At 41.8% G+C, this 19,118-nt stretch overlaps 1 protein-coding gene across 1 annotated transcript; it reads left to right on the top strand.

The window, feature by feature from the left end:
• Positions 1-3,697: 3,697 nt before the first annotated feature.
• rnf31 (ring finger protein 31) lies at positions 3,698-18,567 on the top strand. The gene is made up of 24 exons (XM_086203862.1): positions 3,698-3,888; positions 4,997-5,194; positions 5,448-5,594; positions 5,894-6,049; positions 6,621-6,677; positions 7,227-7,431; positions 8,014-8,182; positions 8,587-8,720; positions 8,933-9,105; positions 9,828-10,061; positions 10,145-10,330; positions 10,429-10,596; positions 10,670-10,855; positions 11,028-11,234; positions 11,333-11,506; positions 12,110-12,208; positions 12,294-12,383; positions 13,309-13,423; positions 14,050-14,162; positions 14,586-14,696; positions 16,179-16,227; positions 16,391-16,487; positions 16,608-16,773; positions 17,112-18,567. Exons 2-24 carry the CDS (start codon positions 4,997-4,999, stop codon positions 17,160-17,162), a joined length of 3,285 nt encoding a protein of 1,094 aa, XP_086059988.1. The 5' UTR covers positions 3,698-3,888; the 3' UTR covers positions 17,163-18,567.
• Positions 18,568-19,118: the final 551 nt, after the last annotated feature.

Below are 19,118 nucleotides of genomic sequence, written 5' to 3'. Positions count from 1 at the left end.
TATCAGAAAAATCTTCCAAATGGACCCTCAGAATCACAGGACGACTATATAATGGTGTTTTCAGGCAACGTTTTTGGTCTCTATGAGACTATAGTTTCTTATTAATTGAAGATTAATGATATAAAAATTCTCTTTATCTCAACTTGGGTCTATTTTTTGTAATAACTTTTACCTAATTTTAGAGCACAAATCTGTCATAACGTGACGTCACTACAAGGTGTGATGCATCAAGAAACAACAAGCAGTTTGAGCACTGAAACCAAAAATGATCTGAATCATGTTACAGTTTACAGACCCCCTGCTGCGGTCAGCCAAGAACCTCCTCCCCCAACAGGGTGTTCGTAATGGGGGAGAAGATTAAGCAATTTATTTTTATTCAGAGTGAAACACTCATTCACGTACATGAGATGGCCAAGTGGGGACAGGGTCTGCTCAAGCTCTCTTCCCTTATTTGCTAGCTCTGCCTCTCAGACAGCTTTTGTTTCCTGCCCTACTAAAATTATTCTAATAATAGCCAACAGAAAGGATCCTAAGTAACAAACTGGAACAATATTTTGAGGGAGGAGGTGCAGGTTCACCTTACCGATTCAGCCTTGCAAAGGCTAGAGCTTGAAATCTGATGAAAGAAGTCTCTAAATTCATTACGTAAGTATTTTTTTATTGTAATCTAAGAGAGTGGAGGGACGTTTTCTTTTCTTTTCATTTAAAAGAGGATAAAGTAAGTTAAGAGTGCCCCCTGCAGGAATGCTCGGGGTATGTCAATGACAGCATGTGATGCCTGTGAAGCACTCTGTGTAATCTCTGATGGAAATATTTGTATTAGTATTCAGTTTTGCGTTCATTGTAATGCATGGCTGACACATTCATACGCACATTTAACTGAGTGCAGACTGTTGAGATGTCCAGTGAAGTATACAGACCCGCTCCCTCTTGTTTGGCCAGTCTTTTTTGTGTGTGTGTGTGTGTGTGTGTGTGTGTGTGTGTGTGTGTGTGTGTGTGTGTGTGTTTGTGTGCATTTAAACAGATATATGTTTTTATAAGAGGTACATGGAGCTGTGTGTTGTTGTTGTTAACATCTAAGAATATTCCAAAAATGGGTGCCTTTTCATAAATAGTCCATTTATGAGAAGGTGGGGGGGAGGGGGGAAACCTGTACAAAACAGCCAGCCACAATTTTTTTTTGTTCTTTATCTTGGTTTTTTTTCCTTGTTTAGTGAAGGTAATATGTTAATATGCAAATCATCAGGTTTTGCATCACGTTAAAGCTTTGTGTTGGTCTTTCATCAAGTTCATTGTCATTCACTGACAGTAGTTTTCATGCAACATCGCCTACAGTTTTAACCTCACTGTGCCGCATTGTCATTATTTTCGTCAGCAAATGAAACTTTTTGTGGAAAGCATTGGCTTCAGTAACGTTTAGTGGTAAATTCAGCTTTGGTCACTTGCTGAACTGCAGTGCTGTATCAGACTAGTAGGAGTCGAGTAGCAAAGAAAGTTGCCACCGCAGCATGTGAAAAATGATCACAAACCAATCAGTATCATCTTCCAGGAAGTTTAAAGACAGAGTGGGAGGAAATTGCAAAAAATAAATAAATAAATTACACGTATCTCTGAGCCTTGAGCAGGTCAGACACGGCTGTGATGGGTTTAAAATATTCTTAGGCGAGTATTAATTCCAGGCAAATGTATTCGTGAAAGCATAAGGAAATTTTAAGACAAAAAACACCACATTGTTTGCCTGTTATGTAGGCAAAGTGGTATGCAGATTGTAGCTTACCTCAACAAGAAGGAAAAACCTACTCTTGCTCTCCTACATCAATTCAACTTGAAGATAGAGGTGCAGAATCGTCTTTTTGGTGTGTGACTGTGCAACTACCTTACTTGAAGAAACTCGAACTCTAAAACAGGGCTGACTCATCGATGTGATGTGCTAACAAAATGTGTGATTTTTATGAAAAAAATGAGAGGAAAATATGTTGGTGTCTTTCTCATTGAAGCCAAGAAACTTTCAAAAAGCACAGCAGACATTGTGTGATATCATTCTCAGTTGTGATATGCAACACCAACCATGTGCCAGCTCACTAATTGTCATTGCCTGACTAAATGGAACAACAACCATGAAAAGTGTAAATTTGTAACAGCAAAGAACGGGACGGTGGCAATGGCTTTTGCTTCGATTGTGGCTGATAGTGAAGCAAAGAAGCACCTAAATTTAATTTTGCCCCAATAAAAAGAAGAGAACTACCCAGGAAGGTTTCTAAAATGATATACTTCATTTACATCAAATTACTAATGTTAAAATATTCATTTAATGTAGCTAACGTGACTTTTCCAAAGCTATGACCAAATTCCCCTAAACTGACTCAACTCGAATGTAAACCATGACGTGGTGGAGGAATAATACATTCTGCTCTGGCTCAACTCCTGGTTTTGGTGATCAGATGTGGTTCTGTGGCACAGACGGAGTTGGTTTGTCGCTGCTGCGCATCAGGGACCGTGTAAACATTGCTAAGACTTTCTTATGCACAACCTCTCAAAAACACATATGTTTTTGTTGTTGTAATAATTTAGCTACTGTATAATCGTTAAAAAAAACAAAAAACAAAACAAAACAACAAAAAAAACAGACACTCCACACCTGCTTCTATATCTCTCCCGCCTCCTCTCCTTCAGTTATTGTTTATTTGATGTTCATCTCTTCGGTCCTCATTTGCTTCCTGTGTGTAACAGAAGCTCATGATGATTAGTCAGATTCATTATTTGTCAATCAACAAATAGATAGTGAATGATAGGGTCTTTTGATTCTGTTACCAATATGCAAGACAAATAAACATGTCCATGTGACCTATATTTGTCTAGAGTTTGTTTTTGTGTGGGTTTGGATGTGGGAATGTTTGTGGATAAAGGTCCTACAATATCCCAGCTTCACCGCATACGTTCCAGATTTTCACGGTCGTTGAACTATTTAATTCATTAGACTAAAATGTCTCTCATTGCCTGGGCCTTGGTGCAGCCACTGTTCACTCTGCAAGTGTCAGAGTTGCAGGTTTTAAGGACCTGTAGCAGTTTTTCTGCAGTGGTCCTGGACTCTGCCTTTATGCTATATTCCTGAGAGGCTTGGCATTGTGGTCTAGTCCAATTCAATCACAAGCTTGATAATGAATGTGTTTTATTCTCAAATTCATTTGACCCCACTGTGGATTCTGTGTAATCTGTCAGCATTGATCACATTATTTAAATAAAAATCAGTAAATATTTAAGGAAAATGTACAGAATTATTAAAAGAAAAAAGGTTTCATAATACAGGGAATGCAACTGTTTTGTTTTATTTATTCATATGTTGATAAAGGCCTGAATGCAGTATTAATAAGAAAAGTAAAAATAAAAATCTAAAAACAGTGTGAAATCATTGCAATTACCCTGGGACCAAAATGATAGCAACATGATGTCCAGGCCTCAAAACTATTAAAGCACATTACATTTATTCAAATAAGTATACATAAAAGCAACAAACCTTTGCACATGTGACACAAACATTTAATATGAAAAAGTAATAATTATCTCAGCAATACTTTGAAAAACAATAATATTGACGACATTTTAGCGACAATCCACAAAGCGTCCGGTAAGGAACGTGATGGTGACGTCACGTACGTCGCGTCACAGTGTTTGTTTCCGTCCTACCCGCAGAGTCCTCTCGCCCTGCAACGCTCTCCCCTCAGCTCGCCTGACGGAAACCAGCGTGCCGGGAGTGAAGCGCGTCGTTTCCTGCCGTGTCGTTGTTACAGTGGAGCGGAGGTGGGCAGGACCAGCGCACAGTCGCTTACAGCTTCACGGCAGAGCCGCCGACCTCCACTGGGCCGGCTTCTCAGGTGGAGCGACGCAACGGTAAATAGGACGCAGGCTACGTTTTGTACAGGGCTGCATGGAGAGCCTGCTAGCTAATGTGTGTACACACAAGAGATTTAATGGCCATTTAACATTGCATGTTTTGAACCTGCTGCACAGCTCAGTACAGGACATCCACCCGGGCGTATAACAAGTTCTGAATGGGCTGCAGGCAATGATAAACTGCATTATAATGTAACTGCAGCGTCCGAGCTAAACCTAATGTTCTTCTCTAACAGCGGATGTGATTGCTGCCCATAGCAAAGGAAATATATACAGTCAATATGGAGAGTTTAAAGCAAGTCATGTTTGGGGGCTAAGCAGATTTGTGTTTGCCAGAATACACACAGCAATCATTTGACTGAAAATTGGAAAAAGAAGAAGAAAAAAAAGAATCCATAGAATGTCTCCAGCATACTTTAGTGATACAGGCAGACTTTTATTTTTTTGGTTTATTTTCCGAAATGCCAGGAGAACCAACATGCAGATACAACAGCTGCTTTAAGTGTAGTTAACAGAAGATACCTGGAGAGAGTGCGTCCCCTCTTCAAGTTCAGCCACGCTTTTATTCAAGTCTGTAATAGCACCAATTATTTTACTGAAGGTGCAGGTGAAGCATGCAGTTTTTGTTTTTTGGACCCTCTAAAGGATATGACATGACAAAATTAATCTTTGTTGTGTTATTAAAGGTGTGACCTAGAAAGGATTTTTAGGTCTGATGGTGGTTGTAGGAAAGAACACAATTCTGGCATTGATTTATCGGCTATTTAACACTCGATGGGGAACACGTGTGAAAGATATGTGATCATTTCAGGATTTCATTTACAGTATAACAATAAACTCATTCATCATCAGTCCAAAGAACAGTAGCCTCACTTCACATGTGATAATAACTACAAATTGATTGATACTGAATTTGTTTTTTGAGCTAATGCTGATCAGCATTAGGGGCTAAAATCAAATCAATTTTTTTATGTCAGTCAATATTATTTTGCAATGATTTGTGATAGATATTCATCTTCTCTGTTTTATGAGCCAGTAAAAGCACCAAGTATCAATTTCAGAAAATATATTTCAATAAACACATGCGTGTGTCTGTGTTTGTAAGATGCCGTCTCTGTCGGAGCAGCTGCAGGAGGTGCGGAGTCGGGCTGAAGTGTGTCTGTACTCCGGTGGCCGGGTGGTGGAGGTGCGGGCTGGGGTCATGGCTATGGCTAATCTGCCTTTACCCCCCTGCTCCAAATACCACCACATAGCAGCAGAGACCATGGTCATAGAAAACAGCTTTGGCAGCAACAGGAAAGAGGTAAGTAAGATGTATGCTTATGATTTCTCCATCAGGAAGTGTCCACTGGAAATCAATCCACACAACCTCCAAGGGTGGATACATCTTCACAATTATTCTGTTGGTTGTGCAGCAATTACAGTTTTCACTCATTGAGAGAAGTTGAAAGAATAAAGCCCAAACCTCCCTTTAAACCAGTTTGTGTATGTTGAGACTGTTCAGTTTGTCTAGTTTACGGTTCTACCTGCTTCTTCTTCTTCTTCTTCTTCTTCAGACTCTTTCATCCCTCCAGCGCTTGTCTACAGCGTTGAACATCCTGGAGAAATACGGCTGTAACTTGACAAATCCAAACAGGCCGAAGTACTGGAGAACTGTGAAACACAACAACCCGGTGTTCAGGGCCACTGTCGACGCTATCCAGGTAAGGAAATAGATAAAGTAATGTTTTACACCAAAAGTTAAAGAAGAAGTTCAGTTCTTGAATTCCTCAATACAGCCAACTGTAGAAACAAGAGAATGTGTTTAAGAGTAGCTCATTCCTTTTTTTTTCACATACTAAAATACACAAAATCTACCTGTAAAAATCTCAAGTACATTTAATGCGGTATAACATAACATATTCAGTATCAAACAAATTTATAACCCCAAATGAATCCACCCAGTTTCCCCCCACCAGTCTGAGAAAACACGTCGAACCCTCTTTGTTCTTTGGTCTTTCAGGGAGGACGGGCTGTGCTCTGTCTCTATGGTTACTCCAATCAACAGCAAGATGGGTTAAGCTTCCCTGATGATGTCACCGATCCTGATGTTGGCAGAGTTGCTGCAGTAACGCTAGAAGTGATGAGCCTCAGGATGGAGCTAGAAATGCTCCTCAAGGTGTCTCTTACAGCAAGTTACACTTCAGTGATGGAGAAAATGAATCCTCTTCATCTGCTTGTAGTACTCGCAGGAGAGGTTCAATAACTAAGCCTTAACATGTCAGCTCACTCCAGAAAAATTCCTGTAACTCTTTTCCTCAGAATGTCAGATTATGTATAATATGCAACAGAAGCACTTGACCATCCTTATTCATATCTTTGTTAAAAATGTACATAAACACTTCCAGAAAAAGGGAGGGTCCCTGCAAATTGGATAAAAACACGGCAGGTGCTGGACCAGATGATAGTAGAACAACTTAAACACTGGAACACTGGCACGCTGCAGCTCCCTTTCCCTGCATGGACGGACCAATAAATTGCACAGAAAATAAGCTGCAATATGCAGACTTTTCCTGTTTGTTTTTTTCCAAGTTGTCACTGCAAATGATGCGTTTCAGGTTTGCATGGTTTGATAATTGTTGTAATGTTGGGTTTTATTCAACAGACGCAACTTATACAACTATATTGTGATTTTTTTGTTTTTGGATTTCATCCAAAAACAATGAATGATGTGTTTTCTTTCATCCCAGGAGGCCCACCCCCACCCTGAATTCTATGAGAGGATCATTCCTGCATTGAGACACAAGGTAAAGTCCATCATTTAACACGCTTTTGATGTAAACATTTAAAGAATATACAAGCAAACTCTGTATTACAGCTTAAATCAGCACTGAATCACACGTGGAGCACTGCTCTGTGCGGTACAGATGTTATGTATGTATATATTCGTTTCATTTAGGCTTTTGTCATTTTATAGGGGACATCTTCACTATATTAAGCTTATTTTCATAGTTTACACCTAGAGTGCAGTGACACAGTGGAATGCCTTTTCACTGAGACCTTCTCACAAGCTGGAAGTATCCTAAACGTTTTCAGGTTTTCAGAGTTACTGTGTTCTTTTTTTAGGGTATTATTTTCCCGCTCTGGCTGAGCCGGGTGATGTCCAACTGACACCCCGCACACATGAAACGCAGGAACTGACACAGCTGTCGACTTAGTCTTGGTTTAATGAGCCATTTATTTTGGTGAAATGCTTGAATTGGTATCTCATTACACTGAATGACCATATGTGTTGTTGTTTTTTTTAAATGTTCACGAAGAGGTGCCAACTCTTCTTTGTCCTTCTCTGCTTTAAGGATGTGGGCCTGAACACTGATGCGGTGATCTACCACTCCTCTTCCTCCTTCACTTCATGCAATTCAGACAGTCAGACCAAGTCACTTGCATTCCCGCTCTGCCATCACTCCGCCAGGGAGAGCAGCCATGGCCACTCACTGTCCTCCAACCGCCAAAACCTCAAGTCCATTCAGGTCTTGTTCACCTCCTCAAGCAAACATCCAGGTAAAATGGAAAAAAGCAACGCAGCTGAATATTTTATTACCTCTGTGTTTATTTGTGTCCATCACTAAACAGACCGCAGTGTTGTTACTCTGCGCACACACAATTTATGTCTCACATGTCACAGGTCTTAAGTGCATTGTCTTCCTGTAGCATTTAGGATGAGTCCGATTCGTTCAAATTAACGACAGCATCCACAAGCTGGGTGGAAAGTCCGTTACACAGAGGAAAAGTGGTGATCATCGAAATAGGTTGCAGGCATTCATTGAGAGTAACGTGAATAAAACCAATCAGAATGTAATCTCCCTGACTCTTTTTAGAGCCAGGTGCACCTTGATGCAGTGCTATTTGAATAATGGATTCAATAATTTAAGGAAACAATTCTAAGAAACAACAATACATTAGAGCGCAATGGAGGAAGCTCACATAATGGAGCTCTGGATTTATCAGGACGTCTGCAGAACTGCAATAATGAGATGAAGCAGATGCGATGCGCTCAATGATCATTTTCAATTTGGAAGTTGGGAGCTATTTGTGTCCCCCTGCTCCCTGTTTGTGTAACTGTGTTATTGCGCTCTGTTTCAGAGAACTGCACTATCTGTGGAATATTTCGAATCTCTGTCCACTGCGTCACCTGCCTCCAAGGGCTGTGTTCAGAATGCGACAGACTCTACCACTCCTATCCAGAGAGAGCCAACCATCGCCGGACTGCTGTCTCATCATCATCATCATCCAAAAGCAGGAATAATCACAGGTTAGTCTGGACACATACAAACTGCAGATGCACCGACTGAAAACCGGCGCAGTTTCTGACTACAACTAAAAAAAACGTGTGTCACAGGGCTTCTTCAAAATGTATGTCTTTCCCTGTCAAGGCCTCAGCAGGTGTTTGTCAGCACCTCGAGCCTGTGAAGTGACTTGCTTTGCTGCTCAGGTGCATCTCTTTCCACTCCCAGTGCATTCTCAGTCCCAGTGTCTGTGCAGTGTGATTTACCTGAACAAGCTCAACCAATCAAATTCTGAGCTACGCAAAGTCTGTAGTTGTGGTTAAAGCTAAACCTAGCCAAGTGTAGCCACAGTTATAACACAAAGCCTATTTAAGTGTTTGTTCACACAAATTGAATCAACAGTGTAGCAGATTCTCATCTCATGTTCCAGTTCCTCCACCTGGAATTGCCTTCACTGCACTAAAGTCAACTCCACCCAGGATGTGCTGTGTGAGGAGTGTGAGCGCCCCCGCTCCGAGTCCATCGGCTCCGCGGCTGATGACTCTCAGCCCTCCACCATCTCTGGTCTGGTTTTATTATCTTTTGAAACATCCCATGTCCCCCCTTCAGTCCATTGTCTAATATCCAGTAGAAGTCATAATAGAGATTCCAGCTTTTTGTTCAACAGTCTCGTGGTCACCTAATGTATGCGCTACTTTTAAAAGGAAGCAATGATGCACACATGAACTAAACTGAATAAACCGATGTATGTACAGCATATTATTGTTTCTTCCCAGAGTGGCAGTGTAAGAGCTGCACTATGATGAATGCAGCCAGTAGCATACTGTGTGAGGTGTGTGAGAGACCTCGTTTGGCTACACGACCTCCAGTTACCCCTTCACACCCTCCTATCACACCCCCCAGACCACCTGCCCCTGTACTGGGCATGCCCGGTGACCCTGACAGCCAGGTCAGTCAATTCCTGCTGACCTATATGCATGTGTTGGTTATTAAAGTGACTGGAATAAAATCTTTGCATATTTACAAAGCTTCTAGTGAATTGAGGCAAAGTTGACGACTTTGTATCTGAATGCATCAGACTGCTGGCTGCTCTGACTGGGGTCGATGTTGAAATGACTGTTTCAGCATGTTTGACACATGACAAACCTTTTCATTTAAACATCAAAGTACACAGAATCTTTCTCTTCACATTTAATCAACACCTCCTAAGTGTATAATTAGATGTGATTGCTGGGTGGACCCACAGTTCTTACTTAACTACTACTTAAGTACTACTTAAGTCATAAATGCAATGCTGATACGTCAAACACTCCAAAAACGCCAAACGCCACAATCATCATGTACAGCACAGCTTCGCAAGAGGAGCAAATGCCTTGTAGCTGTGTGATGGGGAATTCATTATTATATTCATATTAGTATTGTTGTTATTACTGACATAAGCATGTAATACCCTGACATCCACCCATCAGTCAAACTTTTAGCTGTATATTTAGGTACTTTGTTACCTCAGCATCTGCAATGAGCACAAAATGGGCTTAGTGCCTCTCAGTCAGGCCATCGCCACATGATGTTACAGCAGCCAGTTTGTTTGTGAATTGGATGCAACTCACTGCTTACGGTTTGCTCGCTCTCTCTCTCTCTCTCTCTCTCCCTCTCTCTCCCTCTTTGCAGTGGGTGTGTCAGTTCTGTACCTACCTCAACTACTCTCCTGCGACAGTGTGTGAGATGTGCGACCTGGCTCGTCCTGAACCTGCTCCCCTACCTGTCAAGCTCCGCCCTCCCTCCCCTGTTAGACGGGTCCCTGCCCTGCCAATCAAACCTAAAGAACCCCCCCGTGAAGACCTCAACTCCTGGAGGCAGAGGCTAATGAAGGAGGAGGGGCTGAAGCTGATTCAGCTGATTAGAGTACTTCCCTATCATCACTTGGAACTCCTGTTTTTATTCATTTCAGTTCAGTGTTCTAATATCTGCCTGTCTGTCTTGGTCAGGATGGGGAGAAGAACGGAGTCAGCCCTGAGGAGGTCTACACCAGTTTGAGAGTAGCTGGAGATAACAACATTCTACCCTGCAAATGGTTAAAGACCGAGCTGCCTCTGCTGTTAGATAAGATCAGGATGTTTGCAGCAACATCCTCCCTTCAGTCTGTATCTGACAAGACCACAGCAGAGCACATAGTCAGTACTGTCAAACACTCAGAGTCCATCCCTGAGCCTTGATGTTCCTCTGACTGTCCCTGTCAATAGTGTTCTAAGTCAATTGTTCTCCAACACAGAACAGGCCATGTAATGGTTCCGCTGAGGATTCTGGGAGAGAAGTGGACCCTACTAAAACAGAAGTTGTTGTCCAGCTGTCCAGTGCAGAGGCCAAGCAGGCCTGGCTGACAGCAGGTGGCGACACTGAGAGAGCTGCCAGACAAGCTCTGAGAGACAGGGTCGCCAAGGTGACAAACGTACTGTAACATCACTGCAGCCTTCATGGTCTGGTTTTGGTGTTATGTCGCTCTCTCCTCTCAGGTTAAGCAGCTGTGCATGCTGGGCTTCAGTGACACGGTTCGCTGTCATGAAGTTTTGAGGCAAAGTGGGGGTGAGGTGAGAGGGGCTCTGGCTTTGCTGCAGCGCCCCCTTCTGGAACCTTTCCATGAACGCATATGGAGTGACAAGCCAGAGCCTGCTGTAGATATCCATCACCCTGACAAACAGGTGAGTATCAATGAGAGTCCAGCAGTGGAAAAACTGATTCAGTTGTTGGTCTGGTAGTAAGAATTCACAAATCTATGTCGGTGATTATTGGAGACCCTTGAGGTTATTGTGTGATTATAACTAAACCTGTGATTCTTTTTTTTTTTCTACTGGATTGATTTTCCACTTCTAGCGGATATGTCGGAGGTTACTAGCAGTGTACGATCTACCCAGCTGGGGCCGTTGTGAGCTGGCACTGTCACTGCTCCTGGAGCACAGCGCCCCCTACTCACTGGAGGATGTAGTACAGGCTGTACGGGAGTCTCATGACAGAGAATTCATCAAAAGAGTGCTGGCTAAAGAATGTCCCATCTGCCTCTCAGTCTTCCCCCATAGTAAGGTACTAATGCGCTGAACTGCATTTGATTTTTTTTTTACACTTGCCTTGGGGCTCTACGGAGTAAAAATTGTAACTGCATGGTTGTGTTCCTCTCACAGATGCAGTCTCTGACATCCTGTCAGTGTTCGGTGTGTTGCGGTTGTTTCCAGCAGCACTTCACCATCGCTGTACGGGACAAACATATCAGAGACATGGTGTGTCCAGTCTGCTGGGAGCCTGACATTAATGACCCTGAGCACCTCAACAGCTACTTCTCCACCTTGGACATCCAGGTAGGGATGCAGACAAGGAATAAGACACACATCTGCCAATAGTTTTTACATATGGGATCATTTTATTACAATAACAAAATATTTACTTATGTCAAGTGGGAACATGGTGACATGGTAAGAAAGAAACCTGTTAGTCCAGATGATCTAATCTTCTTTATTTTGGCTTCAATATCAATTTGAGCGCTGCTGAAATGTTACTAATTATACTTAGTTTATAGTGACTTTAAAGTTGTTAACTATAAGGCAATACATAGCATTTTATAAACCTTAAAAATAATCCACCGTAGCATCATCGCGTGAGTTATGAATGTCGTCTATAGTTTGCACAGTGGTACATTGAAAAGTTTCAAGTCTTGATTTTAAAGAAAGAGTTGCAGTAAACTTTAGTTTTTTTGTGAATTCTTTCCAAATACATGAAATGTTAAAACTTAATTCTGCTTCTCCATGTTTGGAAATTCACTGCATTTTGGGTAATCCAACAGTAGCATTTTAAAAAGAAGTCTTTGCGATGTAGAAGCCAGTTTGAAGAGATTTACTTTCCAGGTCTTGGTGAGGGCACAAATAACTGATTCACTGCATGTTTTATGGAAATGTGTTTTCTAGCTGAGAGAATGTCTGGAGCCAGAAGTCTACGAGCTCTTCCATAAGAAGCTGACAGAACAGGCCCTTATTAAGGACCCCAAGTTCCTCTGGTGCTGCCATGTGAGTACACAGTGAGTCATTCTGCAATACAGACGGAGAAGTACACATCTGTAATATCTGATATCATCTCCTCTCCTCTTCACAGTGTTCATACGGGTTCATCTATGATGGAGACCAGTTAAAAGTCACCTGTTTTCAGTGTCGTAACAGTTTCTGTGCTCAGTGTAAAAAACCTGTAAGTATTCATTTGCCCGTTCTTTTGAATTTCCAGCCATGTAATATGACAATGTATGTACAAATCTGTTGATTCTATTGAAATGACTATCGAGATTTAGATTTACTGTATATAAACAAAGAATAAAAAGCTTTAACTTTGGACTTTCAGTGAATTCCTCTTTGCTCGCAGGTTGCGTGGAAAGCGTTTTAGTGTCATTGGTACAGATGAATTTGATGCATGTAGGAACTAGTGACATCTAGTGTTGAAGCTGCAGATTGCAGCCTCTCACTCCTCCAGAATCAATCATGTGCTGTGTAATCCCGCATTTCATTCTTATTTGCCTTCTCAAAGGCTCTGCTACGGTCTAGCAGGGTACAGATTAAAGTAAAAATATGAATTAAAGAAACAAGAGAATGAGCCCGAGCAACCTCTGCAGCATCGAGAACACCAAGGTGATGGTTTTCTGTTCTTGGCAGCTGTAGATTTAAGATGGTGGCTCCATGGAGGAGGATCTGCTGTTGATGTACATTAACATGTAAAAGGCTGATTCTAACCACAAATAGTCTTTGTTTCAACTGCTTATAACCAAATGAAAACAGCTGTCTTACACACTGGACCTTTAAGAACACTGCACACTGAGGGAGATGGTTATTCTGATTACTGCTTTGATTTTTATTTCACCTCTCTGGGCCTCACCTCAAGGGAAATAAGTAACATTGTGGTATTCATTGTTTTCTAGTATATTAAATCTTTAATCTTTACAGTAGGTAATATGACAGCAATATCAGAGTGATACAGATTGTCAGTTGTTTATTTTAGTTATGTAGTCCGTGTCAGCTAAATGTGTATTCAACAGAACACAGGCTCTATTTTAAAAGCATCTATTTAACAGGATGGAGCCGATGTTGATGTGACCTTTTGTTCCTGTGTCGTCCTTGTGCAGTGGGAGTCTCAGCATGCAGGTCTGTCCTGCGAACAGTATCAGTCCTGGAAGAGAGAGAATGATCCGGAGTATCAGCGTCAGGGCCTGGCTGGATACCTACGAGACAACGGCATCAGTGAGCACACACACACACACAATATAGTGTTCCAAATATTTGGCCCAGATAATCGGTATAGAAAATGGATGGATGGATGATGAGGATATATTGCAGAGAAGTGGCATTACAATGCTGCAGTTTTCTGTAGGTGTACTTCCAGACGGGTCTATAAAAGACTTCAACACCTCCCCTCTTTGACAGAGGAGCAGTGGAATCATCTGTAGTCTAAACCACATCACTTGATATATTCAGCACAATGTACTTTTCACTCACATGCACACACACATGCATGTGTGCGTGTGCGCACACACACACACCCTGCATTTGACCCCTCAACTGTTTTATTGCTTGATATCAAATGTATTGTACATTTTTGAATCAGCCCATCAGTGACCTCAGCGGCCATTCATCATCTTCCCCATGACATCACCATCTCCAAGCCTTATTTATCGAGGGGCAGATGGAGTCATATGATCAATTTCAAGAAGAAACATTAATGCGATAAATATATAACCTACACATGGTCTGTATATAAAATTAAAATGTATGGTACTGATGCTGTCCTCCTCTCCTCCTCCTGCTCCTCTGTTTGCCTCCCATCATTTTCTCACCATTTACATCCTCCTCCTCTCTCCTCACTCCAGCCTGTCCCAACTGTCGCTTTCAGTACGCGCTGTCTAAAGGAGGCTGCATGCATTTCTGCTGCTCTCAGTGTCGTTACCAGTTCTGCAGTGGCTGCAACAACCCTTTCCACACTGTAAGTCTGATTTGGTCAAGGGAGTGGGTGGTGGTGGTGGTGGTGGTGGGGGTTAGGTTTATATATTAGAAAGTTTTTCTTCAGAGATGGAAGTTGCTTTAATTTTTGGCCTTGATGTCCTAAATCAAACTGTCCATCGACTCAGGATATTTAGAATTTTTTTTGCTGCTTTACAACCTCTAGCTTCTCATTCACTCGTGTTGTTCTTAACCTGCCAACTCCAAGTAGATTGACTAGTTAAGTTGTGGATGAACATTTGTTAAAAACAACCTAGTTAATGCCTGTCCAATTTCCCTTATTAACCTCATTCAGTACAGTAAAAAATGTTGTTTGAAGGTCCAGTACAGTGCCTCTAGAGGTGAGAAACATTTGGAAGAGCTGAACAAGCGGTGCGTGTTTTTGCCTCTCCTGTCCTCCTGTTAGACCTGTGCAGTGGATGAGTGTAGTGTATCTGGACTACACGCCCATCACCCTCGAGACTGTCTCTTCTATCTGAGGGACTGGGAACCTTCCAGACTACAGGCTTTACTACAGGTACATACACACACACACACACACACACATGCGCATACACATTTTTGAATTCCTACCATTAGTGTATCAACAGAAAAATATTTCAGGTCTCTAAACATTCCTGCTGGAAGTAGTAAAATACACAGGGAAATGCAGCTTACCAGACTACTTTCTTGAGTAGACATTATACCAAGTTAAAAACATGCTGCAAGCACTCTGGTGATACCAAGCAGATGCTGATGAACAATCCCATAAAAGGTAGATGGAAGTGAAATCATGATGTGGAACAGATGTTAAGCAGTTCCAGAGGTGGCAGAAATGAATGAAACCCTGGTGAACCACGCGTAGTCCAGAGAGGTGTAACAAAAAGTAATGCTTGTCATCTTTATCGAAGACCTGCAGCTGAAATCCATTTCTTTGATGTGGAAACGAAGCAACGTAGCTCCCTGGAACCGGAATATAAAAAAAAAAAAAAAACATGCTGCAGGTGCTCTGGCTTGAGGTGTCAAAATGTGAAATATCTTCTCTAACAGAAGGCAGGTGTAAAGATCATGGCTGCAGGTTGCAATAAAGTTTAGTGTAGATTAAGTTCAGGTTGGCAGCATTTCTGCTAAAGGGTTGCCCCACTGTTAATATTGAGGAGTAAAGACAGAATCATAGCCAGTCAGGCAACACCATCAGAGAGGCATCTGATTGGTCCCTTTTTTTTTTCTTTTTTTTTTTTTGCAACATGATAATTAGCCAGCTATAGAGCCGGACACTTAAACGACCATCTTCAGCAGCAATAAGAGCCCTGAGCTAACCAATTAGTCTAGGATAACACCAAGAGTCAGATGCAGCTGAGAGTCTGAGGCCATAGAGTAACCGAGACAAAAATCTGCTGGCTATTTGTCATTCTGTCAGATTACAACACTGACTTGCCCCCTTTGTCCTAATCTTTCTGTGAGGTTCTGCAAGATGGAGAAATCCTACAGTCAGTGACAACTTCTGGAGAGTGCTGGAAGCTACCACAAGAAGTTTTCCGTTCACAGAAAGACAAAAGGGTCCTACATCATACGTACATGTCCCTCTATGTGTCACCCAAAATGCCAGCAGGCTTTTAATGAACGCTGCCCAGTGTCTGCCAGCCACACAAAGGTGGACGACCCACAAAGCAGACCGCTTAAGTCAAAACACACAACGACTAACAAGGAATAATGCTGGAATACTCGTGTGAAAAAGACAAGCTGGCAACACGAGGGAGGAAACACCTTAAATACAGGACAGGGAAGAAAGACACAGTGTCAGGTCAGGTAATCACTGTGGCGCCATCTTGAAAGGGAAGAGAATGACGAACGTGTAACAAAACAAAACAGCAAACTCAGAAATATGCAGAAACCGAGAATTCGTAAAAACAGGTTCCTGTTATTCAGGATTATCTAAAAAGTGAGTTGATGAAATGCTTTCTTGAAGACATTGGGTGATTTAATTGATCAGTTTTCTTCTCTTGTCTGTGACTCACAGAACAATGGAGTCACCTTCAACACTGACCCTCCTCCTGGAACACAGACAGGTAGGCCTGGACTCCATAGACACACATGTATCAATAAACATGCAACGCGACAGTAAAGAGATGTGTTTTATTCCACGCCACTGTGAAACAGCAGAGCGAGAGTGGAGCTTTTGTGTTCTTCCCTTTCTGCTCTTTATCTCTCTTCATCTTCTCCTTGTGTAAGGTCTGTGTGGAGTGATAGAGCAGAAGGACGAGGGAGGCCAGCAGCCCGACTCAGCCTGCGGAGCTCAGACCCAACCTGGACACGCTGGCCTCTGCGAGTATGATGCCTTCATTCAGTATTAGCTGCTACAAGAACCCGTTCTAGACCTCCAGTCAAGACTGTAGCTGCTCTGTTGTATCGTGTTATCCCTAGTAACGTGTTGGCATCATGTTTCCAGGAAGCATTACCGTGAATACCTGGTCAGCCTGATCAACAGCCACTCCATCGACCCTGCTCCCATCTACAGCTCCAATGAGCTGCTGCTGGCCTGCCGCAGGTACAAGGTCGACGACACGCGCAGGGAGGGAGAGGATGGATTCACCTACTACAGCAGACTTCTGGAGGTATGTGTGTCCAGTACATGTGTTGATGAAGACTTCCCAGAAAGTTCATGGTGTGTTTTAATCTAAAGACCATGAGACAGATGGAAGAGCCCTTCAAGGCTCACACTGTGTAATGCTTCCATTTGTAAAAATGAGGTCCTGAAATATCTTTTTATACCTGAAATAGTTGATGATAATTCCATTTCAAAATGCCAAGAACGTTTATATTACACATAATAATAAAAACTTCCTATGTTATTACTGAACAGTGAAATAAATAGTTTTGAACAAATACAGCTGTTGCAAAGCTTTATGAACTAATAGAATAACACTAACATCCTTCTGTGGTCAATCTCCAGAAACTGATGGATGAAGTACCACTGGGCGACAAGGTCCCACGCAAGAAATAGGAAATGGCGAATTTCCTGTTTCACACTAAAAACTCTTCTGGACACAATGGTCACTGGTTCCTGCATGTTAAGCATGTTTTATCTCAGGCTCCTGAGATGTGAATTCTCTTCTGAGTTCTGACTATGTCACAAAGACATTCAATCACAATGTGAACTAAGAGAAAACAAAAAGAGCTGTTTGCATCCTAAAATGAGAACCGCTAATCCTAATGACTTCGGACTCCGCACAGTGTTTGTCAGAGGAACCGACAACACACATGTCAAGGTTGAGGGTGATTGGATGAGCAGTTGTTGAGATAATCAAAGCAATGATAGATACAATCAGAGACTCTCCGCTGTATAGGTAGATTTATAGCTGCCATTTGATTGTCGTATCCGAATGAGTTTATTGGTCCATTATGAAGACTCTTTGTCTGCATCCATTGTTACTGTGAAGGTGTTGTTAAGATGCAACTTGATGAACTCATGATAACAGTGTGCTTTTAATTCTGCTTTGTCTTCTTCGTACAGTTCTCTGAAACTTAACGTCTTTTATTTATTGAAGACAATGTGAAAGTAAGGGCGTGTTTCCACTGGCTCACTTCAGGTCAGGTTGGGTTGGGTCGGCTCGGTTTGGCCCCGTTTCCACGGGCCCCAAGACGGTACTAACCATTCCCATTTTGGTCCCTGCTCTGCTGGGGTTCCAAGCGAGCCAAGCGGGGTCTAAAATGTGATGTAAACACATAGCGGGTAACTTACCTGCTTACGTCGTCTACTTCGTATCATCTTGGCCTCGGTGGAATACGGGTCATCGCTTGGTGAAGTCTTTTATACTTTTCTTGGGTGTTCTGTTTTGCCGCATGAAGCCGTGCCTGTCTGTCGTCCCTCACTTTTAGTTGAAGCAAAAACCAATGACGGAGCAACAGGCATCACGCTGCCTCCATGTCGTCCGTTGTTGTTGTTGTGTCGCACACAAATTACGCTGGGGAACTCTCGGCCGGTGAGACCACCCACACTGACGTGGTACGCAGTACTAGTGGAAACGCAACTGTACCGAGCCGACCCGAGCCAAAGTGAGCCAGTGGAAATGCGCCCTAAACGTTAATATTCAATCGATATCACAATGTGAATTTTGCTTTTGTCAATGTTGTGGTTACAGTGAGTTATAGTTTTTAATGTGGTTGAATTTGCCCTTAATGGACAGGTGATTGCACAAACCTCCGTACAAAAAGCCGGTAAGAAAGGACGTCTTATTTGATAAAATTGTTTAAAAAAAATGTTAAAGTTATGGAATTCACATATTTCAACTTCCCTGACTAATTTATGTATGTATTTATCAATTTATTTATGTATTTATTCATTGAAAATGAATAAAGCCAGAATTTTGGGGGAAAAGTCTTGGACTGAGAAAAATGTATATTTGTGAATTTACCAAAATAAATGTTTGGTTTTATGTCAGCACTACAGGATGAAAAATGGTGATTTAAACACTGTTGTAGTTAGACAGTTTTACGTAACACCACCAGCACATTTTTATGTGGCCAACATTGGTTGAATATGAAGAAAACCGGAATAATTGAAGCTTAAAAAGCTCTTTGATGAGCAGAGAGAGAAATTGCACCACCTAGTGGATGAAATTCGCAACAAAACTTCATTTTTTTAAAAAGTAGGGCCTCGTTCTCTTATTTCCTTACGTCATTTCACTGTAAAAAAAAAAAAAAAATCTAAATCACTACTGGTAAGAGTCCTGCATTTAACACCATACTGAAGTGAAAGTATTATCTTTAAAGTACTTGAATTAGAAGTTTTCATTGTGCAGTGAAATCTGCCTTTCCGGTGTTTTCTCTTTTCAATTACAAATCAGCCCGAGAAAAACATGTCATTGTATTGATGATTATCTTTTTTCAAACAATTTTTATTTTATAAAAACAACACTAAAACAATAAAAAGTAACCAAATACATGTAACAGTTGATGT

Source organism: Aulostomus chinensis, chromosome 5 (genome assembly GCF_037954235.1).
Source record: "Aulostomus chinensis isolate RoL2024-O1b breed Wild chromosome 5, RoL_Achi_v1.0, whole genome shotgun sequence".
Lineage (NCBI taxonomy): Eukaryota > Metazoa > Chordata > Actinopteri > Syngnathiformes > Aulostomidae > Aulostomus > Aulostomus chinensis.
Note: the sequence above shows the minus strand (reverse complement) of the source record. Positions and strands in the feature narration are given on the sequence as shown.

Coding starts and splice junctions, on each gene's coding strand:
- rnf31 (XM_086203862.1), top strand. CDS start 4,997: ATGCCGTCTCTGTCGGAGCAGCTGCAGGAGGTGCGGAGTCGGGCTGAA. Junction 9,106..9,827: donor CCGGTGACCCTGACAGCCAG/GTCAGTCAATTC, acceptor CCCTCTTTGCAG/TGGGTGTGTCAGTTCTGTAC. Junction 10,331..10,428: donor AGACCACAGCAGAGCACATA/GTCAGTACTGTC, acceptor TCTCCAACACAG/AACAGGCCATGTAATGGTTC.